This window comes from Scyliorhinus torazame, chromosome 10, assembly GCF_047496885.1.
Source record: "Scyliorhinus torazame isolate Kashiwa2021f chromosome 10, sScyTor2.1, whole genome shotgun sequence".
Classification (NCBI taxonomy): domain Eukaryota; kingdom Metazoa; phylum Chordata; class Chondrichthyes; order Carcharhiniformes; family Scyliorhinidae; genus Scyliorhinus; species Scyliorhinus torazame.
In genome coordinates this window covers 213,346,302-213,372,533 of record NC_092716.1, presented here as the reverse complement: position 1 = coordinate 213,372,533, position 26,232 = coordinate 213,346,302, and the positions used below count along the sequence as shown (strand labels likewise).

At 48.9% G+C, this 26,232-nt stretch overlaps 1 protein-coding gene and 1 long non-coding RNA gene across 6 annotated transcripts in view; one reads left to right on the top strand and one right to left on the bottom strand.

Moving 5' to 3' along the window:
- syt7a (synaptotagmin VIIa) overlaps positions 1-26,232 on the bottom strand; it is a 960,955-nt gene that overhangs the window by 35,774 nt on the left and 898,949 nt on the right. For all 4 annotated transcript variants that reach the window (XM_072466354.1, XM_072466351.1, XM_072466353.1 and 1 more), the window contains one exon: positions 18,219-18,388. In XM_072466354.1, the coding sequence (XP_072322455.1) occupies positions 18,219-18,388 (170 nt within the window). The remainder of the gene's footprint in view (positions 1-18,218; positions 18,389-26,232) is intronic.
- Positions 1-26,232, top strand: part of LOC140384551 (uncharacterized) — a 137,403-nt gene that overhangs the window by 96,880 nt on the left and 14,291 nt on the right. The window lies entirely within an intron of this gene.

Below are 26,232 nucleotides of genomic sequence, written 5' to 3'. Positions count from 1 at the left end.
TGGCCTCCTGGGGACCCGGGTCCAGTTTCACACGCACCTCCTTGGAAATTACCCTAAACACCTCCTTCCAGTACTCCCCTAGCTTTGGACAGGACCAAAACATATGAACGTGATTCGCGGGCCCCCCCTCCCCCAGCAACGCTCATACACATCCTCTATCCTTCACAAAATCGGCTCATCCTCGCCCTCGTGAGGTGCACTCTATATACCACCTTCAGCTGTATCAGCCCCAACCTCGCACACGAGGTGGAGGCATTCACTCTCCGGAGCACCTCACACCAGACCCCCTCCTCTATAACCACTCCCAGCTCTTCCTCCCACTTTGCTTTGATCCCTTCCAGTGGTGCCTTATCCTCTTCCAGAATAGCTCCGTACACCGCTGACACTGCCCCCTTCTCTGGTCCCCTTGTCGTCAACACCTCCTCCAGCAATGTGGAGGCCGGTTCCTCCGGGAAGCTCTGTATCTCCTTCCTGGCAAAATCCCGAACCTGCATGTACCTAAACACTTCTCCCTGCTCTAGCTCATACTTTGCTTCCAGCTCCCTCAATCCTGCAAACCGACCCCAAAGAAACAAATCTTTTAGTGTCTTAATCCCCTTGTCTTCCCATTTCCGAAAACTTCCATCCCACCTCCATGGCTCAAATCTGTGGTTCCCCCGAATCGGCATTTCCCTTGACCCTAAACCCAACCCGAAGTGTTGGCGAAACTGCCTCCAGATTTTCAATGAAGCTATTATTACCGGACTCCCTGAATATTTCCCCGGAGCTATCGGGAGCGGCGCTGTTGCAAGTGCCTTCAGCCCCGACCCCCTGCACAAACTCTCCTCCATTCTGACCCACTGAGAACCAACCCCTCTGACCCAGCTCCGCACCTTCTCCACATTCGCCGCCCAGTAGTAGTACAACAGGTTCGGGAGACCCAAACCCCCTGCCTGCCTTCCCCTCTGTAGCAGCACCTTTCTCACTCTGGTCACCTTCCCTCCCCATATGAATGAGGTAATCCTTCCCTCAATCTCCCTGAAAAAAGACTTTGGCAGGAAAATCGGTAGGCATTGAAAAATAAACAGGAATCGTGGCAACACTTTCATTTTAACCGCCTGTACCCGACCCGCCAGTGACAGAGGAAGGCCGTCTCACCTTGCCAGATCGGCTTTCACTCTCCCCACCAAACTAGTGATGTTGTACCTGCGAAGCCTCCCTCACTCCCGGGCAACCTGCACCCCCAGATACCTAAAATGAGTCCCTGCTCTACGGAATGGCAGCTCCGCCACCCCTGCCCCCACCCCCGCCCGAGACACCACAAAGTACTCACTCTTGTCCAGATTGAACTTGTACCCCGAGAAAGACCCAAATACCCGCAGTAGCTCCAATATTCCTCCTATCGATGCACTCGGCTCCGACACATACAGCAGCAAGTCGTCGTTCTCCCAGTGAGCCAGAGAAGACAGAGCCAGGAGTGAGACACAGCTAAGAGTGAGTTTGGGAATTTGAATCTAGGTGGGAATTGAATTAAATCAGTAAGGCAGCTCCTTTTAAATTTCAGGAGTTTAAATTAATTTAAATTAAGCTAGTATTGTGCAGTGTGGGTTAACAAGGGCTGCCCCACCCACTCACATAACTGGTTGGCAGTTAAGTGTCAGTCACTTAAATCTACCTTGATCTAAAAGCAGGTGGGGGAGTGGAGGGGAGTCAATTCAGGACAGTTTAAAAAGAGCAACTTGTAAACTCACTCCCAGTGAGTTCTGCCAGTGAGCCAGAGAAGACACAGCCAGAGTGAGACAGAACCAAGGGTGAGTTTGGGAATTTGAATCTAGGTGGGAATTCGAAGCTGGGTGGGGAGGAAGTGCTTTTTATCCCTGGTAAGTGACTGGTAAGTAGTGTTTCTGTTTTTCTGTTTCTTTTCATTGGTATATTTATTTATTTTTTCTTTGTTGTTTTTTTTGTTGAAATTGTAGTTGTTGAAGTTAACCGAAGGTTTAAGACATGGCAGGAGATCTCAGACCCGTGTCATGCTCCTCGTGTGCGATGTGGGAGCTCAGGGACACGTCCACTGTCCCTGGCTCCTTCACGTGAAAGAAGTGTGTCCAGTTGCAGCTCCTGTTGGACCGCTTGACGGCTCTGGAGCTGCGGATGGACTCACTTTGGAGCATCCGCGATGCTGAGGATGTCATGGATAGCACGTTTAACGAGTTGGTCACACCGCAGGTGAAAGGTACTGACGGAGATAGAAAATGGGCGACCAAAAGACAGAGCAAGAGTAGGAAGGCAGTGCAGGTGTCCTCTGCGGTCATCTCCCTGCAAAACAGATATACTGCTTTGGATACTGTTGAGGGAGATGGCTCACCATGGGAAGGCAGCAGCAGCCAGGTTCATGGCACCGTGGCTGGCTCTGCTGCGCAGCTGGGCAGGAAGAAGAATGGCAGGGCTATCGTAATAGGGGACTCAATTGTAATGGGAATAGACAGGCGGTTCTGCGGACGCAATTGAGACTCCAGGATGGTATGTTGCCTCCCTGGTGCAAGGGTCAGGGATGTCTCGGAGCGGCTGCAGGACATTCTGGGGGCGGAGGGTGAACAGCCAGCTGTCGTGGTGCACATAGGCACCAACGATATAGGTAAAAAACGGGACGAGGTCCTACAAGCTGAATTTAGGGAGCTAGGAGTTAAACTAAAAAATAGGACCTCAAAGGTAGTAATCTCAGGATTGCTACCAGTGGCACGAGCTAGTCAGAGTAGGAATGTCAGGATAGAGAGGATGAATGCGTGGCTTGAGAGATGGTGCAAGAGGGAGGGATTCAAATTCCTGGGACATTGGAACCGGTTCTGGTGGAGGTGGGACCAGTACAAACCGGACGGTCTGCACCTGGGCAGGACTGGAACCGATGTCCTAGGGGGGGGTGTTTGCTAGAGCTGTTGGGGAGAGTTTAAACTAATGTGGCAGGGGGATGGGAACCGATGCAGGAAGTTGGAAGGTAGTAAAACAGAGACAGAAATAAAAGGCAGCAAGGGGGAAAGTGTAAGGCAGAGAAGCCATAGTCAAAAACCAAAAAGGGCGACAGTACAAGGTACAGTGACTGAGGGGAGCTCAGTGAATAGGACCAGGAATACTAAAAGTAATAAAATGGGAAGTGAAAACATTAATGGTAAGCGACGCGGCAGGTTGTTACATGAAGATATGGGTTCAACGACAAGTAAAATTAGGAGAAAGGTTAAGAGGAAATATAACGTAGGAGAGTTATTAAGATTCAGAACAGAGGTAAAAAAGCCAACATAGGTGTACTTTACCTGAATGCTCGTAGTATTCAGAATAAGGTAAATGAGTTGATGGCGCAAATCATCGTGAATGACTATGATTTAGTGGCCATTACTGAAACATGGTTAAAGGATGGTCACGACTGGGAGTTAAATATCCGAGGGCATCAAACTTTTCGGAAGGACAGAGTGGATGGTAAGGGAGGTGGTGTAGCTGTTATTTAAGGATGACATCCAGGCAACAGTAAGGGATGACATTGGTGCTATGGAGGATAAGGTTGAATCCATTTGGGTGGAAATCAGGAATAGTAAGGCAAAAAAGTCACTGATAGGAGTAATCTATAGGCCACCAAATAGTAACATTATGGTGGGGCAGGCAATAAACAAAGAAATAACTGATGCATGTAGAAATGGTACAGCAGTTATCATGGGGGATTTTAATCTACATGTCGATTGGTTTAACCAGGTCGGTCAAGGCAGCTTTGAGGAGCAGTTTATAGAATGTATCCGCGATAGTTTCCTAAACCAGTATGTAATGGAACCTGCACGGGCCTAGATCTGGTCCTGTGTAATGAGACAGGATTGATTCAGGATCTCATAGTTAGGGATCCTCTCGGAAGGAGCAATCACAATATGGTGGAATTTAAAATTCAGATGGAGGGTGAGAAGGTAAAATCAAACACTAGTGTTTTGTGTTTAAACAAAGAAGATTACAATGGGATGAGAGAAGAACTAGCTAAGGTAGACTGGGAGCAAAGACTTTATGGTGAAACAGTTGAGGAACAGTGGAGAACCTTCCAAGTGATTTTTCACAGTGCTCAGCAAAGGTTTGTACCAACAAAAATGAAGGACGGTAAAAAGAGGGAAAATCGACCGTGGATATCTAAGGAAATAAGGGAGAGTATCAAATTGAAGGAAAAAACATACAAAGTAGCAAAGATCAGTGGGAGACTAGAGGACTGGGAAATCTTTAGGGGGCAACAGAAAGCTACTGAAAAAGCTATAAAGAAGAGTAGGATAGATTATGAGAGTAAACCTGCTCAGAATATAAAAACAGACAGTAAAAGTTTCTACAAATACATAAAACAAAAAAGAGTGGCTACGGTAAATATTGGTCCTTTATAGGAGAGATTTAATAATGGGAGATGAGCAAATGGCTGAGGAACTGAACAGGTTTTTTGGGTCGGTCTTCACAGTGGAAGACACAAATAACATGCCAGTGACTGATGGAAATGAGGCTATGACAGGTGAGGACCTTGAGAGGATTGTTATCACCAAGAAGGTAGTGATGGGCAAGCTAATGGGGCTAAAGGTAGACAAGTCTCCTGGACCTGATGGAATGCATCCCAGAGTGCTAAAAGAGATGGCTAGGGAAATTGCAAATGCACTAGTGGTAATTTACCAAAATTCACTAGACTCTGGGGTGGTCCCAACGGATTGGAAATTAGCAAACGTGACACCACTGTTTAAAAAAGGATGGAGGCAGAAAGCGGGTAATTATAGGCCAGTGAGCTTAACTTCGGTAGTAACCCTAATCTATCATCAAGGAAGAAATAGCGAGGCATCTGGATGGAAATTGTCCCATTGGGCAGACGCAGCATGGGTTCATAAAGGGCAGGTCATGCCTAACTAATTTAGTGGAATTTTTTGAGGACATTAACAGTGCGGTAGATAACGGGGAGCCAATGGATGTGGTATATCTGGATTTCCAGAAAGTCTTTGACAAGGTGCCACACAAAAGGTTGCTGCATAAAATAAAGATGCATGGCCTTAAGGGGAAAGTAGTAGCATGGATAGAGGATTGGTTAATTAATAGAAAGCAAAGAGTGGGGATTAATGGGTGTTTCTCTGGTTGGCAATCAGTAGTTAGTGGTGTCCCTCAGGGATCAGTGTTGGGCCCACAACTGTTCACAATTTACATAGATGATTTGGAGTTGGGGACCAAGGGCAATGTGTCCAAGTTTGCAGACGACACTAAGATAAGTGGTAAAGCAAAAAGTGCAGAGGATAGTGGAAGTCTGCAGAGGGATTTGGATAGGATAAGTGAATGGGCTAGGGTCTGGCAGATGGAATACAATGTTGACAAATGTGAGGTTATCCATTTTGGTAAGAATAACAGCAAAAGGGATTATTATTTAAATGATAAAATATTAAAACATGCTGCTGTGCAGAGAGACCTGGGTGTGCTAGTGCATGAGTCGCAAAAAGTTGGTTTACAGGTGCAACAGGTGATTAAGAAGGCAAATGGAATTTTGTCCTTCATTGCTAGAGGGATGGAGTTTAAGACTAGGGAGGTTATGCTGCAATTGTATAAGGTGTTAGTGAGGCCACACCTGGAGTATTGTGTTCAGTTTTGGTCTCCTCACTTGAGAAAGGAAGTACTGGCACTGGAGGGTGTTCAGAGGAGATTCACTAGGTTAATCCCAGAGCTGAAGGGGTTGGATTATGAGGAGAGGTTGAGTAAACTGGGACTGTACTCGTTGGAATTTAGAAGGATGAGGGGGGATCTTATAAAAACATATAAGATTATGAAGGGAATAGACAGGATAGATGCAGGCAGGTTGTTTCCACTGGCGGGTGAAAGCAGAACTAGGGGGCATAGCGTCAAAATAAGGGGAAGTAGATTTAGGACTGAGTTTAGGAGAAACTTCTTCACCCAAAGGGTTGTGAATCTATGGAATTCCTTGCCCAGTGAAGCAGTAGAGGCTCCTTCATTAAATGTTTTTAAGATAAAGATAGATCGTTTTTTGAAGAATAAAGGGATTAAGGGTTATGGTGTTCGGGCCAGAAAGTGGAGCTGAGCCCACAAGAGATCAGCCATGATCTCATTGAATGGTGGAGCAGGCTCGAGGGGCCAGATGGCCTACTCCTGCTCCTAGTTCTTATGTTCTTATTAAGGACACCCTATGCTCTATCCCGCTCCCCCCCCCCCGCACTATTCCTTTACATGCTCCCGAACTTCTCAATGCGATGGCCAACGGCTCAATCGCAAGTGCAAACAGCAGGGGGGGCATAGGACATCCCTGTCTCGTCCCACGGTGGAGAGAAAAGTATCTCGAACTGATATTATTTGTGCGGACACTCGCCTTCGGTTCCTTATATAATAGTTTTACCCAGTTCACAAACCTTGGTCCAATCCCAAACCGCTCCAGCACTGCCATCCGGTACCCCATTCTACCTGATCAAACGCATTCTCGGCGTCCAATGCCACAACTACCTCTGTTTCCTTTCTTTCCGCCGGTGCCATAACAACGTTCAAAACCCTCCTAATGTTCGAAAACAGCTGCTTCCGTTTCACGAACCCCATCTGATCCTCCCCTATCACCTTCGGAAGGCACTGCTCCAGCCTACCCGCCAGTACCTTCGCCAACACTTTTACGTCCACATTCAGAAGTGATATGGGCCGATACGACCCACACTCCGTCGGATCCTTATCTTTTTTTAGTAACAGGGAAATCGATGTCTGCCCCAAGGTTTGCGGCAACACCCCCTTCCCTATTGCCTCCTCAAACATCCCCACTATCAGGGGTGCCAACCTATCCTGAAATTTTTTATGATATTACCGGAAACCCATCCGGCCCTACCACCTTCCCCGACTGCATCCTCCCAATCACATCCTTTATCTACTGCTCCACTATTGCTCCTTCAAATGTAGCCCTGTCCCCCTCCCCTAGCCTCGGGTACTCGAACCCATCTAGAAATTCCTGCATCTCACGGTCTCCCCCGAGTGGCTCTGACTTGTACAACCTCTCATAAAACTCCTCAAAAAACCTTGTTAATCAGCACTGGGGCCACCACCAACTTCCCTGCCCTATCCTTCACCTGAAGAATTTCCCTTGCCGCTGCCTCCCTCCGGAGCTGACCTGCTAACATACGCCCTTATCTCCATGTTCATAAACTGCACCCCTTGCTCGTCTCAGTTGGCGCACCGCCTTCCTGGTGGACAGTCGGTCGAAGCTCGCCTGTAGTTCCTTCCTCTTTTCCAGCTTCGCCGGGTCCCCATCCTCTGCATACCTCCTATCTACCTCCAACATCTCATCTATTACCCTCTGCCACTCCAACCTCTCCTTTTTATCCACCCTGGCCTTAAACAAAATTACTTCACCTCTCACCACCGCCTTTAGAGCCTCCCAGACGACGGCCTTCGACACCTCACCCGTACAGTTGAAACCTACATATTCCTTAATTACCTTTTCAATTTTCTCACAGAACACTTGGTTCCCCAAAAGCCCCACATCTAGTTTCCACCCCGGTCTCTGCGCTGCCCCCTTCTCTAGCACCATATCCACCCAACGTGGAGCGTGATCTGACACTGCAATTGCAGAGTATTCCGACCCCTTGACTCCAGCCAACAAAGCCTTCCGCACCACAAGAAAGTCGATCCGCGAGTATACCTTACGGACCGCTGAGAAAAACGAATACTCCCGTTCCCTTAGGTGCAGGAATCTCCAAGGGTCCACCCCTCCCATTTCCACCATTAGCCCAGCCAGCGCCTTCGCCCCCCCCCCTGATGGGACCAGCGAGCGCGGCCGTGATCTGTCCAACCTTGGCTCCTGCACCAAGTTCCAGTCCCCCCCCCCACAATCAGCTCATGCGTGTCCAAGTCGGGAATAGCCCCAAACACCTTCCTCGCGAATCCCACATCGTCCCAATTGGGACCGTATACACTTAACAGCGCCACTAATCTCCCCTCCAGTGCCCCTGTCACAATCACATATCTACCCCCCTGATCTGCCACCACCTTCTCCATCTGGAAGCGTACCCTTTTGCTGACCAGCACCGCTAACCCCTCGAGCCCTTCCATCAAATCCGGAGTGAAACACTTGGCTAACCCAGCCCTTTTTAAGTCTCACCTGGTCCTTCACCCTCAAGTGAGTCTCCTGCAGCATTGCTACATCGGCTTTCAAACTTTTAAGATGTGCAAGCACCCTTGACCTCTTGACCGGACCTCCTAGCCCTCTCACGTTCCACGTGACTATCCTTACTGGGGGTCTCTCACCCCCCCCCCCACCTTTCTTATCCACCATCACCATACCACCGGGCCCTGCCCCATAAGCCTGACCCGCCCCTGTCCATTGTTAACATCGAACCCCTTCCCCCCCCTCCCAAGAACCCCCCCTACAAAAACATCCCCCAACATCCATCCCTCCACCCCCTCTTTCTCGCCTCGTAGGCCCATTGAAGCCTGCTATCCAGGCTCCAACGTCTGCAGTCCTCCTCCCACCTCACCCCCGTTCACTAACTGATTTTAGTTAGCTAGCGCGGGTGGCTCCCCCCGCCAATACCTCTCCCCCCTTCCACCCAGTCCCAGAGAAAGAAACACCAAAACAAACCCAACAATCCAACCCCTACAATTCACTAACATAACATTTAACCGTCGCAACACAGAACGCCATTAACTTGAACTCTGTAACAATGCAAAGAGAAGTAAATTTCAATACAGTAAATTTCAAATCAGTAAAAAGAAAGTTGTAACATTTGTACATTTTCCAGCTGCTCAAACACAGTCCACAGTCTCTCTTCCAGTTCCGCTCTTCACGTCTGGCCCAAGCCTTCTGCCCTCACGAACGCCTCAGCCGCCTCCGCTGTCTCAAAATAATAGTCTTTGGCGTTATATGTTACTCTCAACTTTGCCAGGCACACCAGACCAAATCGCACCCCCTTCTTGTACAAAGCCGCCTTCACTCGCCCAAACGCCGCTCGTCTTTTTGCCAACTTCACCGTCAAGTCCTGGTATCCGAACCGCAGTACCATCCCACAGCACCTCATGCTCCTGCTTCGCCCAGCTTAATACTTTCTCCTTCATGCAAAACTTATGGAAGCAAATAATTACTACCCTTGGCGGCTCGTTCACTTTGGACTTCGGCCTTAATGACTGATGAGCTCGGTCTAGCTCGTACAGGGTGGGGCTCTCACCCTCCCCCATCAGCTCCGCCAACTTCTTAGCGAAGTATTGCGTTGGCCTTGGGCCCTCTGTCCCTTCGGGCAAGCCCACAATTCTCAAATTGTGCCACCTTGAGCGATTTTTCAAGTCTTCCAGCTTTGCTCGGAGTCCTCTGTTAACCTCCACCACCCTCCGCAGCTCATCCCCCATCGAGGTGACCTGGTCGCTGTGTCCTGACACGGCCTCCTCCACCTCCTTCATCTTCTCGCCCTGCTCTCTCACCTCGGCCGATGCCTTTGCCACCTCCACCCTCATCGGGCCGATTGCCTCCTCCACCCATGACCTCAACACGACCACTGTCTCTTTCCTCAAGGCCTCCATGTGCCTCACCAAATGTTTTTCCAGCTCCACCGCCATCACCTCAGTCATCTTCTCCACCGTAAGTAGTGCGGTCCCGCCTTACAGTTCGGCTTCCGCCATCCTGTCAACACTTTTGTTTGTCTTCTCCTTCGGCGGCGAACCCGCATTTCCTCCTTTCTTCGACGCTGCTCTTCGCGTCCTTTAGCGGCTTATTGTTTTTTATCTTCTTTCTTTTCTCCTCGCTCCCCCTTCACCCTCCTGCCCTTCATCAATCTGACATTCTTCTTTTTTGAAAAAAAAAAGGGGGAGAGAAAAAAAAACTTTGACCAAACTTCCTTAAATCTTCTTTCTTTCTCCTCTGCATTCACCTGGGACCAGGCTTCAACCTTCTTTCTTCTTCCGAGGTGGGAGCCATCCGACGTGGAGCACCCTCCCTACATGGTGCCCTGGCCTTGGGCCTGCCGCCTGGGCCTCCTCGTAGCTCCGCCCCCGCTACTCTGACCTGCCGCGCCGGGCCCGGCGTCTCAGCCCCCCCCCCCCCCCCCCCCGCCGCCGACACCCGTGCGGGATGCTCGTGGCGGCCCCAAAGGCCGATGATAGTCGGGGGGGTGCATGAGGACTCGGGGATTTTCCCGAAATCGCCGCGAATCGCGGCCACCGGCGGGAGCTCTTGTTGCTGCGGCCGCCCTGCTCGCCCACCGGGGTGTAATGTTAATGAGGTCCGTCCATAAGAGGGTCGTTTAGGAGTCTGGTAACAGTGGGGAAGAATCTGTTCTTGAGTCTGTTTGTGCGTGTTCTCAGACTTTTGTATCTTCTGACCGATGGAAGAAGTTGGAAGAGTGAGTAAACCGGGTGGGAGGGGGCTTTGATTATGCTGCCCGCTTTCCCCAGGCAGCGGGAGGTGTAGATGGAGTCAATGGATGGGAGGCAGGTTTGTGTGATGGACTGGGCTGCGTTCACGACTCTCTGAAGTTTCTTGCTGTCTTGGGCCGAGCAGTTGCCATACCAGGCTGTGATGCAGCCAGATAGGATGCTTTCTATGGTGCATCTGTAAAAGTTGGTAAGGGTTAATGTGGACATGTTGAATTTCCAGTTTCCTGAGGAAGTTGTGCTTTCTTGGTGGGGGCGTCAATGTGGGTGGACCAGAACAGATTTTTGGAGTTGTGTATTCCTAGGAATTTGAAACTGCTAACCATCTCCACCTCTGCTCCGTTGATGCTGACAGGGGTGTGTACAGTATTTTGCTTCCCAAAGTCAATGACCAGCTCTTTAGTTTTGCGGCATTAGTGGTGTAATGGTCTGTCTGATTGACAATTTTTTGTAATATTTTTTATTGAATTTTACATCTGTACACTATATAGTAGGTAATTAAGATGGTTATTATGTACAATTTACATGTATTCCTTTCACTGCCCCCCCCCCTCCCCCACCATCTCCTTTTTGTTATTTGGGCTCTATCTCGGGCCTTTCCTTCCGTCGTAGATGTTGTAGTCTATCTTTAGTTTTCATTTGTTGCTATTGCCCCTATGCCTTTGTTTGGGGGGCCCTCTGTCCCCCTCCTCGCTCTTTTCCCATATCCCCTCCTGATATTTCCCTAGGTTCCTTCCTTGCTGCAGCACCCCTCCCTCCCCCTTTTGTTTCTATCTGCTCTGTGTGGTCCTGTCAGCCCTCATTGGTCCCGCCCACCACCTCCTTTCATATCCGCTATTGGCCTCGAACGGGCATTTTGTGGAAGCCATCATCTGACCCTCGGATGGTGAATTTGATTTTCTCCAGGTGGAGAAATTCCGGCGGGTCTGCCAGCTAGTCCGCAGCTGTGGGTGGTACTGCTGTTCACCAGCCGAGCAGGATTCTCTGGCATGCGATTAAGGAAGCAAAAACAAGGGCATCTGCCATCCTCCCCATATGTAGTTCCGGCTGGTCCGATACCCCGAAGACTACCACCCTCACCCCCATAACCTTGGACATCGCCTCGAAGCAGGCTGCCCAGAACTCAACAAGTCTGGGGCAGACCCAGAACATGTGGCCGTGATAGGCCGGACCCCCCCTCAGCACCATTAACACCTGTCCTGCACCTCCGGGAAGAACCTGTTCATTCGGGTTCTGGTTAGGTGTGCTCTGAGCACCACTTTAAAATGCATAAGGTTTCGCCTTGCACAGGAGGAGGTGATGTTGGTCCTACTTCTCATGCTACTATCTTGCTCCATCTAGTGGTGTTCTTGCCCATTTTAAAAGTTGTCCGTAAATGTCTCCACAGCTCCCTTTCTCCACACTGTCCGCATCCAGCAGTTCCTCTAGAATTGTGTCTCTAGGGTACCTCATCATCTCTTTGCGGAAAAAGTTTTTGATTTGTAAATGTCGGAGCTCCTATCCGTTCAGTAGCTCCAGCCTCTCAGTCAGCTCACCCAGGTTTGCGAGTCTGCCCCCTGATCGCTAGCGTTCCCCCATCCTGTCTCCACTTCTTAAAAATGGCATCTAGCATGGCTGGTGGGAATTTGTGGTTACCGCACATGGGAGCATGGTGGCCACCTCGGTTAAGCCAAAGTAGCTGCCACCACTGGGCTGGACGTGTACTTAGCCTGGGGGGGGGGGGCGGGGGGGGGGGGGGAATGGTGTTGTGGCTATGGCTCAGACCCATACAGGAGGATTCCTCCACCTTCACACATTCCTTGCTCGGCTCCCTTACCCATGCCCTCACTCACTCGGCTGTGGCTGCCCAGTGGTAGTATTGCAAGTTCGTTAGGGCCAGGCCGCCCATGTTTCTTCTCTGCTGAAGTGTTGTCTTGGTGATGCTTGGATTCTTTCCCTGCCCCCCCCCCCCCCCCACCCACCCACCACACACACACACACACACACATACAAACACCATAATCATTTTATCTATTCCTTGGGAAAAGGCCTTGGAGATGAAGATCAGTATGGATCTACACAGGATGAGAAACCGTGGCAGTACATTCATCTTGACTGTCTGCATCCTCCTGCCAGGGAGAGCGGGAGTGCATCCCATCTCTGTAGGTCCTTTTTAACTTCTTCCGCCCAGACTGGCTAGATTCCACGTGTGGGCTATCTGGATCACCATGTAGTGGAGTTTGTTTTGGGCCAGTTTGAATGGTAGACCCTCCGGCTCCATCCCTCCCCCATTTGGGTTCACCGCTCTTGCCCAGGTTGAGTTTGTAGCCTGAGAAGGCCCCAAACTCTTCCAGGAGCTTCATGATTACCTTCAAGCCATTCTGCGAGTCCAACATGTAGAGGGGCAGATCATCCACATAGTGTGACTCTGTGCTTTCTACCACCTCTTTGGATGCCCTTCCAGCCTCTCGCGCCTCGGAGAGCGATCGGCAAGGGTTCAACTGCCAGGTCGAACAAGAGCGGGAACAGCGGGCATCCCTGCCGCGTGCCTCTGTGCAACTGGAAGTATTCATAGCTGGTGGTGCTGGTCCGAATGCTCACTTTGGGGGCATTGTACAGAGTTTCACCCACGAGGTGAACCCCACCCCTAGCCCAAACTGCTCCAATACCTCTTTGAGGTATCCCATTCGACTCTGTCCAAGGCCTTTTCTGCATCCAGAGAGACGATCACCTCTGGTGTGCTCTCCCCAGGTGGGGTCAGTATGACATTCAGCAGCCATCTGATGTTCGTAGTTAGCTGTCTATCCTTCACAAAGCCCCTCTGGTCCTCTGCGACCACTTCTGGTACACAGTCTTCCAGTCTCTTGGCCAGCACTTTCGCGAGTATTTTCGCATCTACGTTAAGCAGTGAAATGGGTCTATATTATCCGCATTCCATCAGGTCTTTGTTTTTCTTGGGTATCAACTATATGGTGGCTTGTGTTAGCGTAGGAGGCGGAGTACCCCTTGCTAGAGAGTCTGCGAACATCTCCCATTACTGCGGGGCCAGAGCTGGTGCAAAACCTGTACCTTCTGTCGACCTCCAGGATGGAGTTGATCAGTTGCTGCCTCGCCGCCCTCTCTTCCCGATCTCTACGAGCCTCGTAGGCTATAATTTCTCTCCTAATCACCGCCTTCAGTGCCTTCAGGATCGTAGAAGGTGAGACTTCCCCGTTCTGTTATTAGTAAAGTACTCACCTATGGCCTGTGATGTTTTCTGACAGATGACCTTGTCGGCCAAAAGGTCCATGTCAAACACCATGCGGGGCGTTAGGCACGGCCCGTCGCCAACCTCATATCCATGCAACATGGAGCGTGGTCGTAGATGACTATCGTGGAGTATTCAGCTCTTACTATTTCTGGAAGCACCGATTTCCCCACTACAAAAAAGTATGGGTATATACTTTGTGTACCAGTCAAAAGAATGAGAATTCTTTCTCACCAAGGTATAGGAACCGCCATGGGTCCATTGCCCCCACCTGTTCCATGAATGCTCCCGGTCCCTATGTCTGCATGAGTCTTACCCCCACAACCCAAAGATGTGCAGTGTAGGTGGATTAAAGAATTTCCGCCATGGTCTTTATAAAATCCATGTTTTCCCAGTTGGGCGCATACACATTTATCAGGACTACCGGTGCCCCATCTAGGACACCGCTGACCATGACATACCGTCCCCCTGGGCCCGTGACCGTCTTTGTCACTGTAAACACCATCCTCTTGCTAATCAGGTTGGCTACATCCCTAGCCCTCGTCCCGTAACATGAATGGTGCATCTGTCCCATCCAGCCCTTTCTTACCCACAGTCTGTCCTTCTTCCTCGGGTGCGGCTTTCGAACTCCAGATGGGTGAAGACTCTGGATCTTTCCACTGGGCTTTAAGTCCCCTGACGTTCTATGTGATTACCCTGGTGGTACCCCTTTCCTGCGGGATCAGCCATACGTACTTACCTGGTGGACCCGCCCCTGCACTCTAGGGTTTCCCTTTGTTAGGGGGCATCCAAAATGGCCATGGTCACGTTCTCACCATGAGGTCGGGCCCCTGCGCTCAGTGGTATCTCTTCGTCCAGGAACCACCCAACTTCGCTGCCGAATGGGTGTGCACCACATGGATGTGCTCTTGCACTCCTGGGTTTCCCTTTGTTCAGGGAGCCTCGAAAGTGGTTGCTTGCGGCGCCATCTTGTTCCCTCAATCTGCACCTTACCTGCTGAAACCAATCTGAGACCCATCTCTTTCTTATCTTTGTATCTCCCTTATGTTCCCCCTTCCCCATCTCCTCCCTGTGACACGCCCCACTTTGCCAGACGTTCACTCCCTACTGGCAGGTGTGTCGTGGCCCCTCTTGCTTTCCTGCTTCCTAGCGCTAGCTTTCCCCGCTAGTGTGGTGGCCCCCCTCCCGGTGCTGATCTTACCCCTGTCCTATGCCCACTAGATAGCTGTTCCATCTGTGTCCTCTTCACACTCTCCTGCGTTCCGTTGCCCTTGCCCTTGTCTGTGGTCTGACATTTCTGTTCAAAGCGAGGCAGTATTGTGCCGCGCAAACATAGTGTATGTCCATCATGGTTCTTTTTCCTCCTCTGCTTCATCCTCAATGCTGCCTTGCCTTCCCCTTGTCCAGGCCTTTCATCCATACAAGCACATCTGCCTCTGCCAGGGTGTTGAAATAGTGCTCCTTGTTTTGGAACGTAACCCAGAGCTCGCAACAGTATTCCAAATTTCAGTCTGTTCTTGTACAGGGCCAATTTTGCTTGGTTGAACTTGGCCCTGCACTTTGCCAGGTCTTCCCCAATGTCCTGGTCGAGCCGGATTCTATGTCCGTCCCAGCTGATCGCCGTCGTCTGCCTTGGCCACCGCAGGATCTTTCCTTCATCCTGGTAACAATGTAATTTAGCAATTATTGCCCTTGGCTGTTCCCCCGCTTTGGGCTTCGGTCAGAGCGATCTGTGCGCCCTGTCGACCACCAGCAGTTTGGGGCAGTTGTCCCTCCCGTCTAAGTTGCCCAGCGTCTGGGCAACAAAGCCCATCGGGTCCCTGCCCTGGATCCGTCCTAGCAGGCCCACGATCTGGATATTCTGGCGTCGGGACCTATTCTCCTGGTCCTCAACCTTCTCCTTCAAGCTCCCCCTGGGTCACCACCAACCTTTTGATTTCGGCCTCCAGAGTGACAATCCTGTTGCTCTGGTCCATCGATGCCTTTTCCAGGTCTAGGATCGTCTTTCCCTGAACTTCCAACTTCTTCCCCATTCCGTCGATTTCCGTCTGCATGACAACCAACGCCTCTGTCGCTGCCACTTTGATCAACTCCTGTATCTCCACTTTTAACGCCTCCCTCATCGCCATCAATTTCTTCAGCAGCAACGTCTTCCATCTATCTCCAAGGTTTGGTTGGGGGGGGGGGGGCGTTGTCCAGGCTGTCGGTCTACCTCTCTCTGGGGTGGCGGGGGACGCCTCCCTCATGGGTCCGCCAACTCGTCCACCCGCTGCTCGTGGCCTTTCCCTCCGCTCCTGCCATCTCTGCAGCCTCTCGAGCTCCCGTTTGCTGGCATGATGATTCTATACTTTCACTTTCTTAATTGTGGGTGAAATAAGTCCGAATGTTTGGGCTAAGTTCAACTAAAAGTGCCTATTTGGTTGTATTCTGGAGGAGAGGCACCTGATGTGCGATATCACCTTCACTGGAAGTGATTGACAATTTCTAAGGTTAATGCTCTATGAAGGACAACCTCAGCAATCTCTTTACATAACTGGACTTCCTTAGTTCTGGCATCATTATTTAAATCTTCTCTGTACCCTCGCCAGGGCTCTGACATCCTTTCTAAAGTGTGGTTCCCAGAATTGTGTACATTACTGCAGTCAAGGCTTAATTAAATATTTGTAAAGGTTTAGCATTCAAACAATGCCCCTATTTACAAAGTCAAGTATTCCACATATATTCTTAAACACCTTGACCAATATTTTCTAGCTGTTCCCACTGGCCGGATCTTCCGGCCCTGCCGAGGGCGACCCCATTGTCGCGGGTTCCCGGTGGTGGAGGGCGCAATTAGGAACCTCCATTGACAGCGGCGAGATTGGAATATTCCGCCATCAGCAGGCTGCCTCCACCATCGCAAGACACACTGCTGGGGAGGGAGGGCTCATGCCCCTTATCACCTTGCCCTGCCACCCTCAAAAATTTGTGAGAATGCACCCCTCTCAAAATAATATTAAGACTTACTGCCTCTCCTCTTGTTTCTGCCCACGTGCATCACTTCACACTTATCTGTAATAAACTGCACCTGCCATACGTTGACTATTTCACCAGTCCTCCTGAAATCTGCTCCCCCCGTATTGTCAAAGTTTTATACTGCACACAAACTAGATTGAGTCAGGGTTTTCAAAATCCAATGCAAATTAGTTAGAGTAATGTAGTTTGATAACTAATGTTTGGAATATTTGTCTGTGCTAATTTTTTCAATTCTTCTGATGCATTTTGTTTCAGTTTAAGTTGAGTAAAAAGGAAGATAAGTGGCATTGCGAATTCTCCTATGAAATTTCATGGAACATTTCCATGAAATTTAGGTTGTGACAATTTAGGTTGTCGCACTTTGCCCTCAGAGTCATAAGATTCCGGTTTCAAGTCCCACTTCAGAACACTAGTATAGTACTAAGGGAGCACGGTCAAAGATGCTGCCTTTCAGATGAGACCGTAGACGCCCCATCTGCCTGCATAGGTCTGTCCGAAAGTTCCAATGGCACTATTTTGTAGAAGAGCAGGAGCATTATCCCTGGTCTCCTGGCCAATATTTATCCCTCCATCAAATCACCAAACATACATTATCTGAGCATTATGACATTGTTTTTCGTGAGAACTTGCTGACACAATCGATTACTTTTCAGTCCTGCATTAGTGATTGCACTACAGAAATCACTTTATTAGCTGTAAAGTACTTTGAGGTGTCCGGTCGGTGGTCTCCAAGTCTGCCCATTCTTTCTCTTTGATGGTGTTTTGTAACGCAAAAAAATAAAATTAATTAGATCTGTTCCAAACATTTAATTGACATGTAATTTAATTTAAATGTTACACAAAACTCGGAGCCCATTTTAGATTCCAAAACCGCAGAAGCTATTTTACCATCAAATTACTACCGCTCAGTCTGAAAACACCACTCATTCTTGCTTTCTGTCATCTTCCTTTCTTGTATGCAACGTGGCAGAATTTTCCTCATGAAACACATTTACCTATTCTTACACAACGGTCATATCTCACGGATCACCATTCCCCGGGAATATACACAAGCATTGGACAGACTGCAGACAAAATAAACCAGTTTGTTTCTTCCTTGGTCTGCAGATTCCTGCAACCGTGCAAACGTTCAAGAACTCTGCACTCCTGCAACCTGACCCTTTGTGCATCCTTGATTTTAATCATCGCACAATTGGGGACCCAGTCCATCATCTGACTAGGCTCCAGGCTCTGGAATGTCCTTCTTATTCCTCACTCTCTCCCTAAGATGCTCCTTAAAACCTATCTTGTTGTCTAAACCTTTGGTCAGCTGTTTAATATCTCATTGTGTGGCTTGGTGTCAAAGTATTAATGTAAAATAATGTTGGAGTATGTATTTCTTCCAGGAAATTAAACCTTTAAAAGACAAATTTAATATTAAAAGTAAAATTCTAATTATTGGGAAGAATGTATGCATCCATCCACAGTATTTAGTTTAGAATAAGCTGCCAGGAAATATTAGAGCCAAAAAGTCCTGTACTATAATCTAGCAACACAATTACTGAGATTGTGCTTACAGTATGTGCTAAAATCTGCAAAATAAGAGTAGTATGAAAGAAAGTTAAATGTTACTTACACATCCATCACTGCATGGCTTTAGTTCTTTCCAGAATGTCTGCGTCTGTGTCAAGTCCACCTTATTTAGCGGTAATGACACCTCTCCAATGGGATCATTTCGACTGAAACGATCATAATCTAGGACTTGAAGGTACAGCACTCGCTGTACCACCTTCTCATAGGGGAAACCTGAGGGTAGAAAAATAATGCAAACAGCTGTCACGCTGAACAGGAAGAGGGAAAATTTGTACTTCAGAAATACAGAAATGAACAAGGGGAATTGGCCTTCAGATTTCAGTAAAATATAATAGCAGGAATATAAAGTGTAAAACTATGGTGAAGGATGAGTGGCTAGAGGTATCCTGGGACAGACTTTAGTAGGAAGAGCAATCCGAGGTGATAAATCGAAGGTTGTTGCACAAGAAGTATATCACACAACAATAAAGCACGTTTGTGTAAGTGCACTTTCCCCTCACAGTGATACATTGGTATTGATGTCTAGGACTGAAATTTCAGTTTAGCCACACATACAGCTGGCTGCTATTATTTCAGTACAGTGCTTTGTCTATCACTGATGGCTGAGAAAGTCCCATGTTATAGATACTATGTCAGCTATGCAAATATAAGTTGTTATTGCTTTGCCTTGATTTCCAGCAACAGAAATAAGACCCTGGTGCTTGCAGTGATGGGCAGATAAAGCCTCAAGATAGAAAAAGAAACAAAAGAGCAATTGAAAATAAGGAAGAATGGGACAAGAACAAGAAAAGGAGGGAAGAAATATATTAAAATCATGTTAAACTGAAGTTACTGTATTTGGGTCCATTTTCTCAGCTATGTCAACAGGAACCAATCTTGTAGTGCCTATATTTATTGCTGCGAAGGGAAGATGCCACACTTGGTATTTTGAACCATGCAGTAATGTTGTTAGCAGAACTTAATGTGATTATTGATGTGTTGGGTACTTTGCTACACCCCCCTACACCCGGATTGACAGTGTTCACTTGCAACGGCTGGTGGGTCCTGGCTGGAGACATCTGGTTCCCATCGATGACCGCAACACGGAAGGCGTCCTGGTCGTCTGTGTCACTGGTCTGGATATCGTCTGGGCACGACTCGTAGTAAGGAGGCTGAATGGTCCTCACGTCCCTGCAAGGTTGTCGGAATTGGGGAACATCAGCAGGTTGAGCTGCTCGACAGCAGGCAACGTAGTGGCCCATCTTGCCACAACGGAGGCATTGTCGGTTTCTTGCTGGACATTGCCGCTTTAAATGTGCGACTCCGCAGTTGCTGCACGTCGTGACGTCATGGCGTTTGTTGCGCCACCGTGCACGTGCAGTTCGGTCTTGCGTCGAGCGCGCCTGCGCATCACGTCCCTCGGTGTCAACGTCGTTTTTGGCGCGCACAAACGTGGGAGGCCTCGAAAAGCGCGCGAAATGGCCACCCTCGTCCGGGCCGCGGGCCGGGCTGAACTCGATCGCCTGGACCCGTCCGGCCTCGTAGGACGCCTGCCTCGCCAATCCGGCCGCATAGGACCCCTGCCGTGCCGATTCGGCCGCCTGAAATTGGGAGTAGCGGCTAGTCGCGTTTTCATGCAGGACACAGGCTTCGATTGTGGAGGCTAGGGTGAGGCCTTTAATTTTTAGGAGCTGCTGGCGTAGGGTGCCCGAGGTGACCCCAAAAGCGATTTGGTCACGAATCATGGAATCGGAGGTGGTGTCGTAACCGCAGGACTGCGTGAGGATACAGAGATGTGCAAGGAAGGATTGAAAGGGCTCATCCTTACCCTGCAGGCACTGCTGGAAGAGATACCTCTCGAAACTCTCGTTGACCTCGACATTGAAGTGTTGGTCGAGTTTGAGAAGGACCGTCTTGTACTTGGTCTTGTCCTCACCTTCCGCGAACACCAGGAAGTTGTAGACATGGATGTCGTGTTGACGTGCCGTGGTGAGGAGGATGGCGATCTTTCTGGTGTCCGAAGCATTCTCCTTTCCATTGGCTTCCAGGAAGAGCTGGAAGCGCTGTTTGAACAGCTTCCAATTAACGCCGAGGTTTCCAGAGACTTGTAGCGGCTGCGGTGTGCTGACGGTGTCCATGGCGCAGGATGGCAGATTCCGGAGGATTCGTAGGTAGGTCCCACAGTTACTCCTGGTACTATGATGTGTTGGGTACTCTGCTACACAGACGAACCAATACGGTTGCGAATGGTACAACTCAGTTTTATTACTAACATTTATTTATAGTGGTAAACTGGTTACTGAGGTTCGATCATAACCCTAGAAACTGTGGACCTATTCCTAATACTATCTTGTAGTGGCACTCAGCACATGATGGATGTCTGAGTGGCTTGCTATGAGCTCTGTGCCCTGAGCTGTCTCCTGCTGGAATGCTCAGGAAGTGTTGTGTTCCCTGTTTTGTACTGTGTATGCTCTTGCCTGTGATTGGCTGTGGTGTTGTGTGTGTGTTCATTGGTCCACTGATCTGTCCATCAGTATGTATGTATGTTTGTGCTATGATGTTTACCTGAATATCATGACAATTATGTGAATGGTGGCACATTATTTTAACATTTTTGACAGTACTTGGTACTAGCTGTCATTATGCTACAGTCATTGCAAGTTCCTGTTCTCATTAGCAATAGCCAAACAGTAATCATATACCCAATGAAACATTTGTTAATTAGGAGGAACCATAGAATTCCTACAGTGCAGAAGGAGGCCATTTGGCCCATTAAGTCTGCACACCAACCCTCAAAAGGATGCACCCTACCTAGGTCCACTCCCTGCCCTATTCCTGTAACCCCATAGCCCCACCTAACCTGCACATCTTTGGACTATGGGAGGAAATCGGAGCACCCAGGAGAAAACCACACAGACACGGGGAGAAAGTACAATCTCCACACAGTCACCTAGGTCCCTGGCGCTGTGATGCAATAGTGCTAACCACTATGCCACCACGCCTCCCAAGATTTGTTCAGTCTTCCACTGAAAACAATGAGCCAGCATGAGTAACCCCGAACTTCCGATACTTGCAATTTTAGTTCTCTATCACACTTCTAACCTGTACTCACAGTTCTCCAATGTTTAATTATGCATTTGGCAGCATTCTGGAATGGGCACAGCGTTCAACAACTTTATACCATAACCACCTCCTATATTCTTCGACAGCAGGTTTGAGTAATGGTTTTTAATGAGACACCTCACCAACCCCCCCCCCCCCACCCCCCCTCCCCCCCTCGAACAAGAAGCGGTGTGCTCCCCCGCTTCCCTCACAATCATTGGAGCAGTCCCCCTCTCTGCCAAATGAGCATCAAAGTGCTCCCACACCCCCCCAACGAGCATGGGGGTGCTCCCTCCAGCAAGCATGGGGATGGGCCCCCACTCCGGCCAGCATGAGGGCACCCCGCCCTGACCAGCATGGAGGCATGGCCCCCCCCTCAAAATAGTTTGGCTGCTCCCCTCACAACCAGTATCGGCGTGCTTTCCCCCCACCCCTCAAACGAGCACTAGCGATGGCCATTCCCCTGAGCAAGCAGCATTATCCCCCGGGCAAGCAACCGGGCGCTCCCCCTCATGCCTGATCAAGTAGCTAGATTTGCGACCTCCCCCCCTCCCCCCCCCCACAGGAGGGATTGGGGTGCTCCCCCTCCCCTCCGAGCAAGCAGCGGGGCTCCTCCCACCCCCAACCCCCCCTCCTCGAGCTCTCACCACCCTCCCAAGCTCGCAGCACCTTCTCACCAAGCATTGGGGTGCCCGCCCTTCCCTAGAGCAAGCAGCAGGGTTCTCCCTGCTTGCCCGATACCAAGCTCGGAACGCTCCCCGCTCCCACCTCCAACCAAGCTCAGAGTGCTCCCCAATCCCACCTTCAAACCAAGCTCGGGGTGCTCCCTGTTCCCACCCCCCAAACAAGCATCATAAAACCATAAGACATAGAAGCAGAATTAGGCCACTCGGTCCATTGAGTCTGCCCCGCCATTCAATCATGGCTGATATTTTTCTCATCCCCATTCTCCTGCCTCTTCCCCATAACCCCTGATCCTCTTACTGATCAAAAACCTATCTATCTCTGTTTTAAAGCCACTTAGTGATTTGGCCTCCATAGCCTTCTGTGGCAAAGAGTTCCACAGATTCACCACCCTCTTGCTGAAGAAATTCCTCCTCATCTCTGTTTTAAAGGATCGTCCCTTTAGTCTGAGATTGTGTCCCCAGCTTCTACTTTTTCTTACAAGTGGAAATATTCTCTCCACGTCCACCCTATCCAGGCCACACAGTATCCTGTAAGTTTCAATAAGATCCCACCTCATCCTTCTAAACTCCAACGAGTACAGACCCAGAATCCTCAACCGTTCCTAATATGACAAGCTCATCAATACAGGGATCATTTTTGTGAACCTCCTCAGGAACCTTTCCAAGGCCACACATCCTTCCTTAGATACGGGGCCCAAAACTGCTCACAATACTGCAAATGGGGTCTGACCAGAGCCTTATATAGCCTCAGAAGTACATCCCTGGTCTTGTATTCTAGCCCTCTCGACATGAATTTTAACATTGCATTTGCCTTCCTAACTGCCGACTGAACCTGCACGTTAACCTTAAGAGAATCGTGAACAAGGACTCCCAAGTCCCTTTGTGATTCTGATTTCCTCAGCATTTCCCCATTTAGAAAATAGTCTATGCCTCCATTTCTCCTTCCAAAGTGCATAACCTCACACTTTTCCACGATGTATTCCATCTGCCACTTCTTTGCCCACTCTCCTAGCCTGTCCAAGTCCTTCTGCAGCCTGCCTGCTTCCTCAATACTACCTGCCCCTCTACAGATCTTTGTATCATCTGCAAACTTAACAACAGTGCCTTCAGTTCCTTCTTCCAGATCATTAATGTATATTGTGAAAAGTTGTGGTCCCAGCACCGACCCCTGAGGCACACCAATAGTGAAAATCCCCCCCCCCCCCCCCCCCCCCACATCAATCTAAACTCAAACCTTTTCTAGTTCTGATCAAAGTCTTCGACATGAAGTGTTTAGTGGAAAGTTGTTTTTCTGAATGGAGGGCTGAGACTAGTGGTGTTCCACAGGGATCAGTGCTGGGATCTTTGCTATTTGGAGTATATATAAATTATTTGGAGGAAAATGTAACTGGTCTGATTAGTAAGTTTGCGGACGACACAATCGTTGGGCGAATTGCGGATAGCGATGAGGACTGGCAGAGGATACAGCAGAATATAGATCAGTTAGAGGCTTGAGCGGAGAGATAGCAGCTGGATTTTAATCCGGACAAATGTGAGGTAATGCATTTTGGAAGGTCTAATACAGGTGGGAAATATACATTAAATGGCAGAACCCTCAATAGTATTGACAGGCAGACGGATCTGGGTGTACAGGTCCTGAAAGTGGTAACGCAGGTGGAGAAGGTAGTCGAGAAGGCATACGGCATGCTTTCCTTCATTGACTGGGGCACGGAGTATGAAAATTGGCAAATCATGCTGCAGGTGTATAGAATCTTAGTTAGGTCACACTTGGAGTATAGTGTTTAATTCTGGTCATCACAATACCAGAAGGATTTGGAGGCTTTGGAGAGGGTACAGGATGTTTACATGTTGCCTGGTATAGAGGGCATTAGCTATGAGGAGAGGTTGGATAAACTCAGTTTTTTCTCACTGGAACGACAGAGGTTGAGGAGTGACCTGATAGAAGTCTCCAAAATTACGAAGGGCATGGACAGTGTGGATTGTCAGAAACTTTTTCCCAGGGTGGAAGAGTCAATTACTAGGGGACATAGGTTTAAGGCGCAGGGACAAACTTTAGAGGTGATGTACAAGGAAAGTTTTTTTACACAGAGGGTGGTGGGTGCCTGAAACTCGCTGGCAGTGGAGGTGGTGGAAGCAGGTACAATAGTGACGTTTAAGGGGTGTCTTGACAAATACAGGAAAGGGATGGAAATAGAGGAGGTTTTAAGTTAGATGGGCAGCATGGTCGGCACAGGCATGGAGGGCCGGAGGGCCTGTTCCTGTACCTTTCTTTGTTCTTTAAATGTCCCCCACCTGTGTACACTTAACCATAAATTATACAATTAACATTTAATCTATATTATTACTGTAATCACTCCATCCAAACTGCAATCATTTCTCTTCTTTTTAAACCGTATGAAGTTATCCTTAATGACTCTTGCCTTTATTCTTCTGCAACGGACGCAGCCTGCCATTGACTGCTGGCGGGATCCTCCAGACCTGCTGAAGTGAATGACCAGTGTGGTGAGAGTGCATCACTTTGGGCGAGACCGGAAAATGCAGCTGGCAGGAAGGCTGGAAATTCCCGGCCTCTGTCTTTGCAAACTAACACCCCATTTCCAACATTTTGTTACCTTCTCCAAATGAGTTTGGAAAGAAGTTTGAACCCATCTCTCTTGCAACATCATGGCTGAATCTCTTCAATCTGGTTTATGTCCTCACCACAGCACCAAAATAGCCCTACCAAAGTCACAAGTGACATTAGCCAATACAGTAGTGCATCATCCTTCCTCACCGTTTCTGCAACCTTTGACATTGTTTTGATCATCCGACACTCTTCTGTTTTTCAGCCTGGTGGGACTGCCCATGCTTGAGTAGGGTTTTTCTGATCACAGCTAGAATATCTCCAAGATTGACACTATGCCTACTCAGAACCATAGTTTGGAGTGTTGCGAGGATCCATATCTGGCCCCTTTCATTCGCTTCCAATGCTGTTATTCCAGATTGTCTCACAATCTATCCTTCCTTGTCTTGGCAAACAAAAAGATGATAAGCCGAAAAAGACGATAAGCCGTAGGAGCTGAAGTAAGCCATTTGGCCCATTGAGTCTGCTCTGCCATTCAATGAGATCACGATTGATCTGATAATCCTCAATTCCACTTTCCCACCTAATCTCCATAACCCTCGATTCCATTACTGATTATAATTCTGTCTCTCAGCCTTGAGCATACTTAACGATCCACCCTCAATAGCCCTTTGTGGTAAATAATTCCACAGATTCACTATCCTCCAAGAGAAGAAATTCCTCCTCGTCTGTGTCTAAAATGGATAACCCTTTACTCTGAGATTTAGCCCTCTGGTCCTAGACTTGCCCACACAGGGACACAACCTCGCTGCATTTACCCTGTCAAATCCGCTGAAAACCAATGTCTCAATAAGAAAAGCTCGACTTTTCCACCACTTACATTGTGTTGTCAAACTGCCTGTTAGACATACAGCCGTGGAAGTGTCATTAGGTCTTCCAACTAAGCATTGGAAGACTGAATCACCGTTGATTCCTGCCCCAAACTTCACATCCTTGTCACCATTGCCATCCCGTTCCATTGCTTCAGGCTGAACCAGACTCTTGATGTTCAATTCACCCCGAGCTGATTGTCTAACCCCATCTCTTTCCATCACAGAAACTGCCTATTAAGGCTTTTGTAACATCATCTGCTTCTGCTCTTCAGCTCATATTATTATCTTCTAGCGCAGCACGGTGGCGCAGTGGTAACACTGCAGTCCCGCGGCGCCGAGGTCCCAGGTTCGATCCCGGCTCTGGGTCATTGTCCGTGTGGAGTTTGCACATTCTCCCCGTGTTTGCGTGGGTTTCGCCCCCACAACCCAAAGATGTGCAGAGTAGGTGGATTGAACATGCTAAAATTGCCCCTTAATTGGAAAAAATGAATGGGCACTCTAAATTTATTTTAAAAAATTAAAAAAATATATATTACTATCTTCTGTTGACTCTTATCCATGTCTTTGTCACTTCCAGGCTTAACTACTGCAATGTTCTCCTGGCTCGCCTCTCATTCTCTGTCTCTGTAAACTTCAGTTCATCTAAAAGTCTGCTGCCCTAAGCCACAGGCCTAGAATGGCGCCTGGTCCCTCGGCCTTTCTAATTCAACATTTTCCTTCTCGCCTTCGTGCCCTGACCCCTTCCTATCTCTATAACCTCCTACAATTTTACATTTCTCTATCTCTGGCTTCAGGTGCATCCACATCTCCACTTACCACTGATAGCCCCATGCTCTGGGAGCCCCTCCCTAAGCT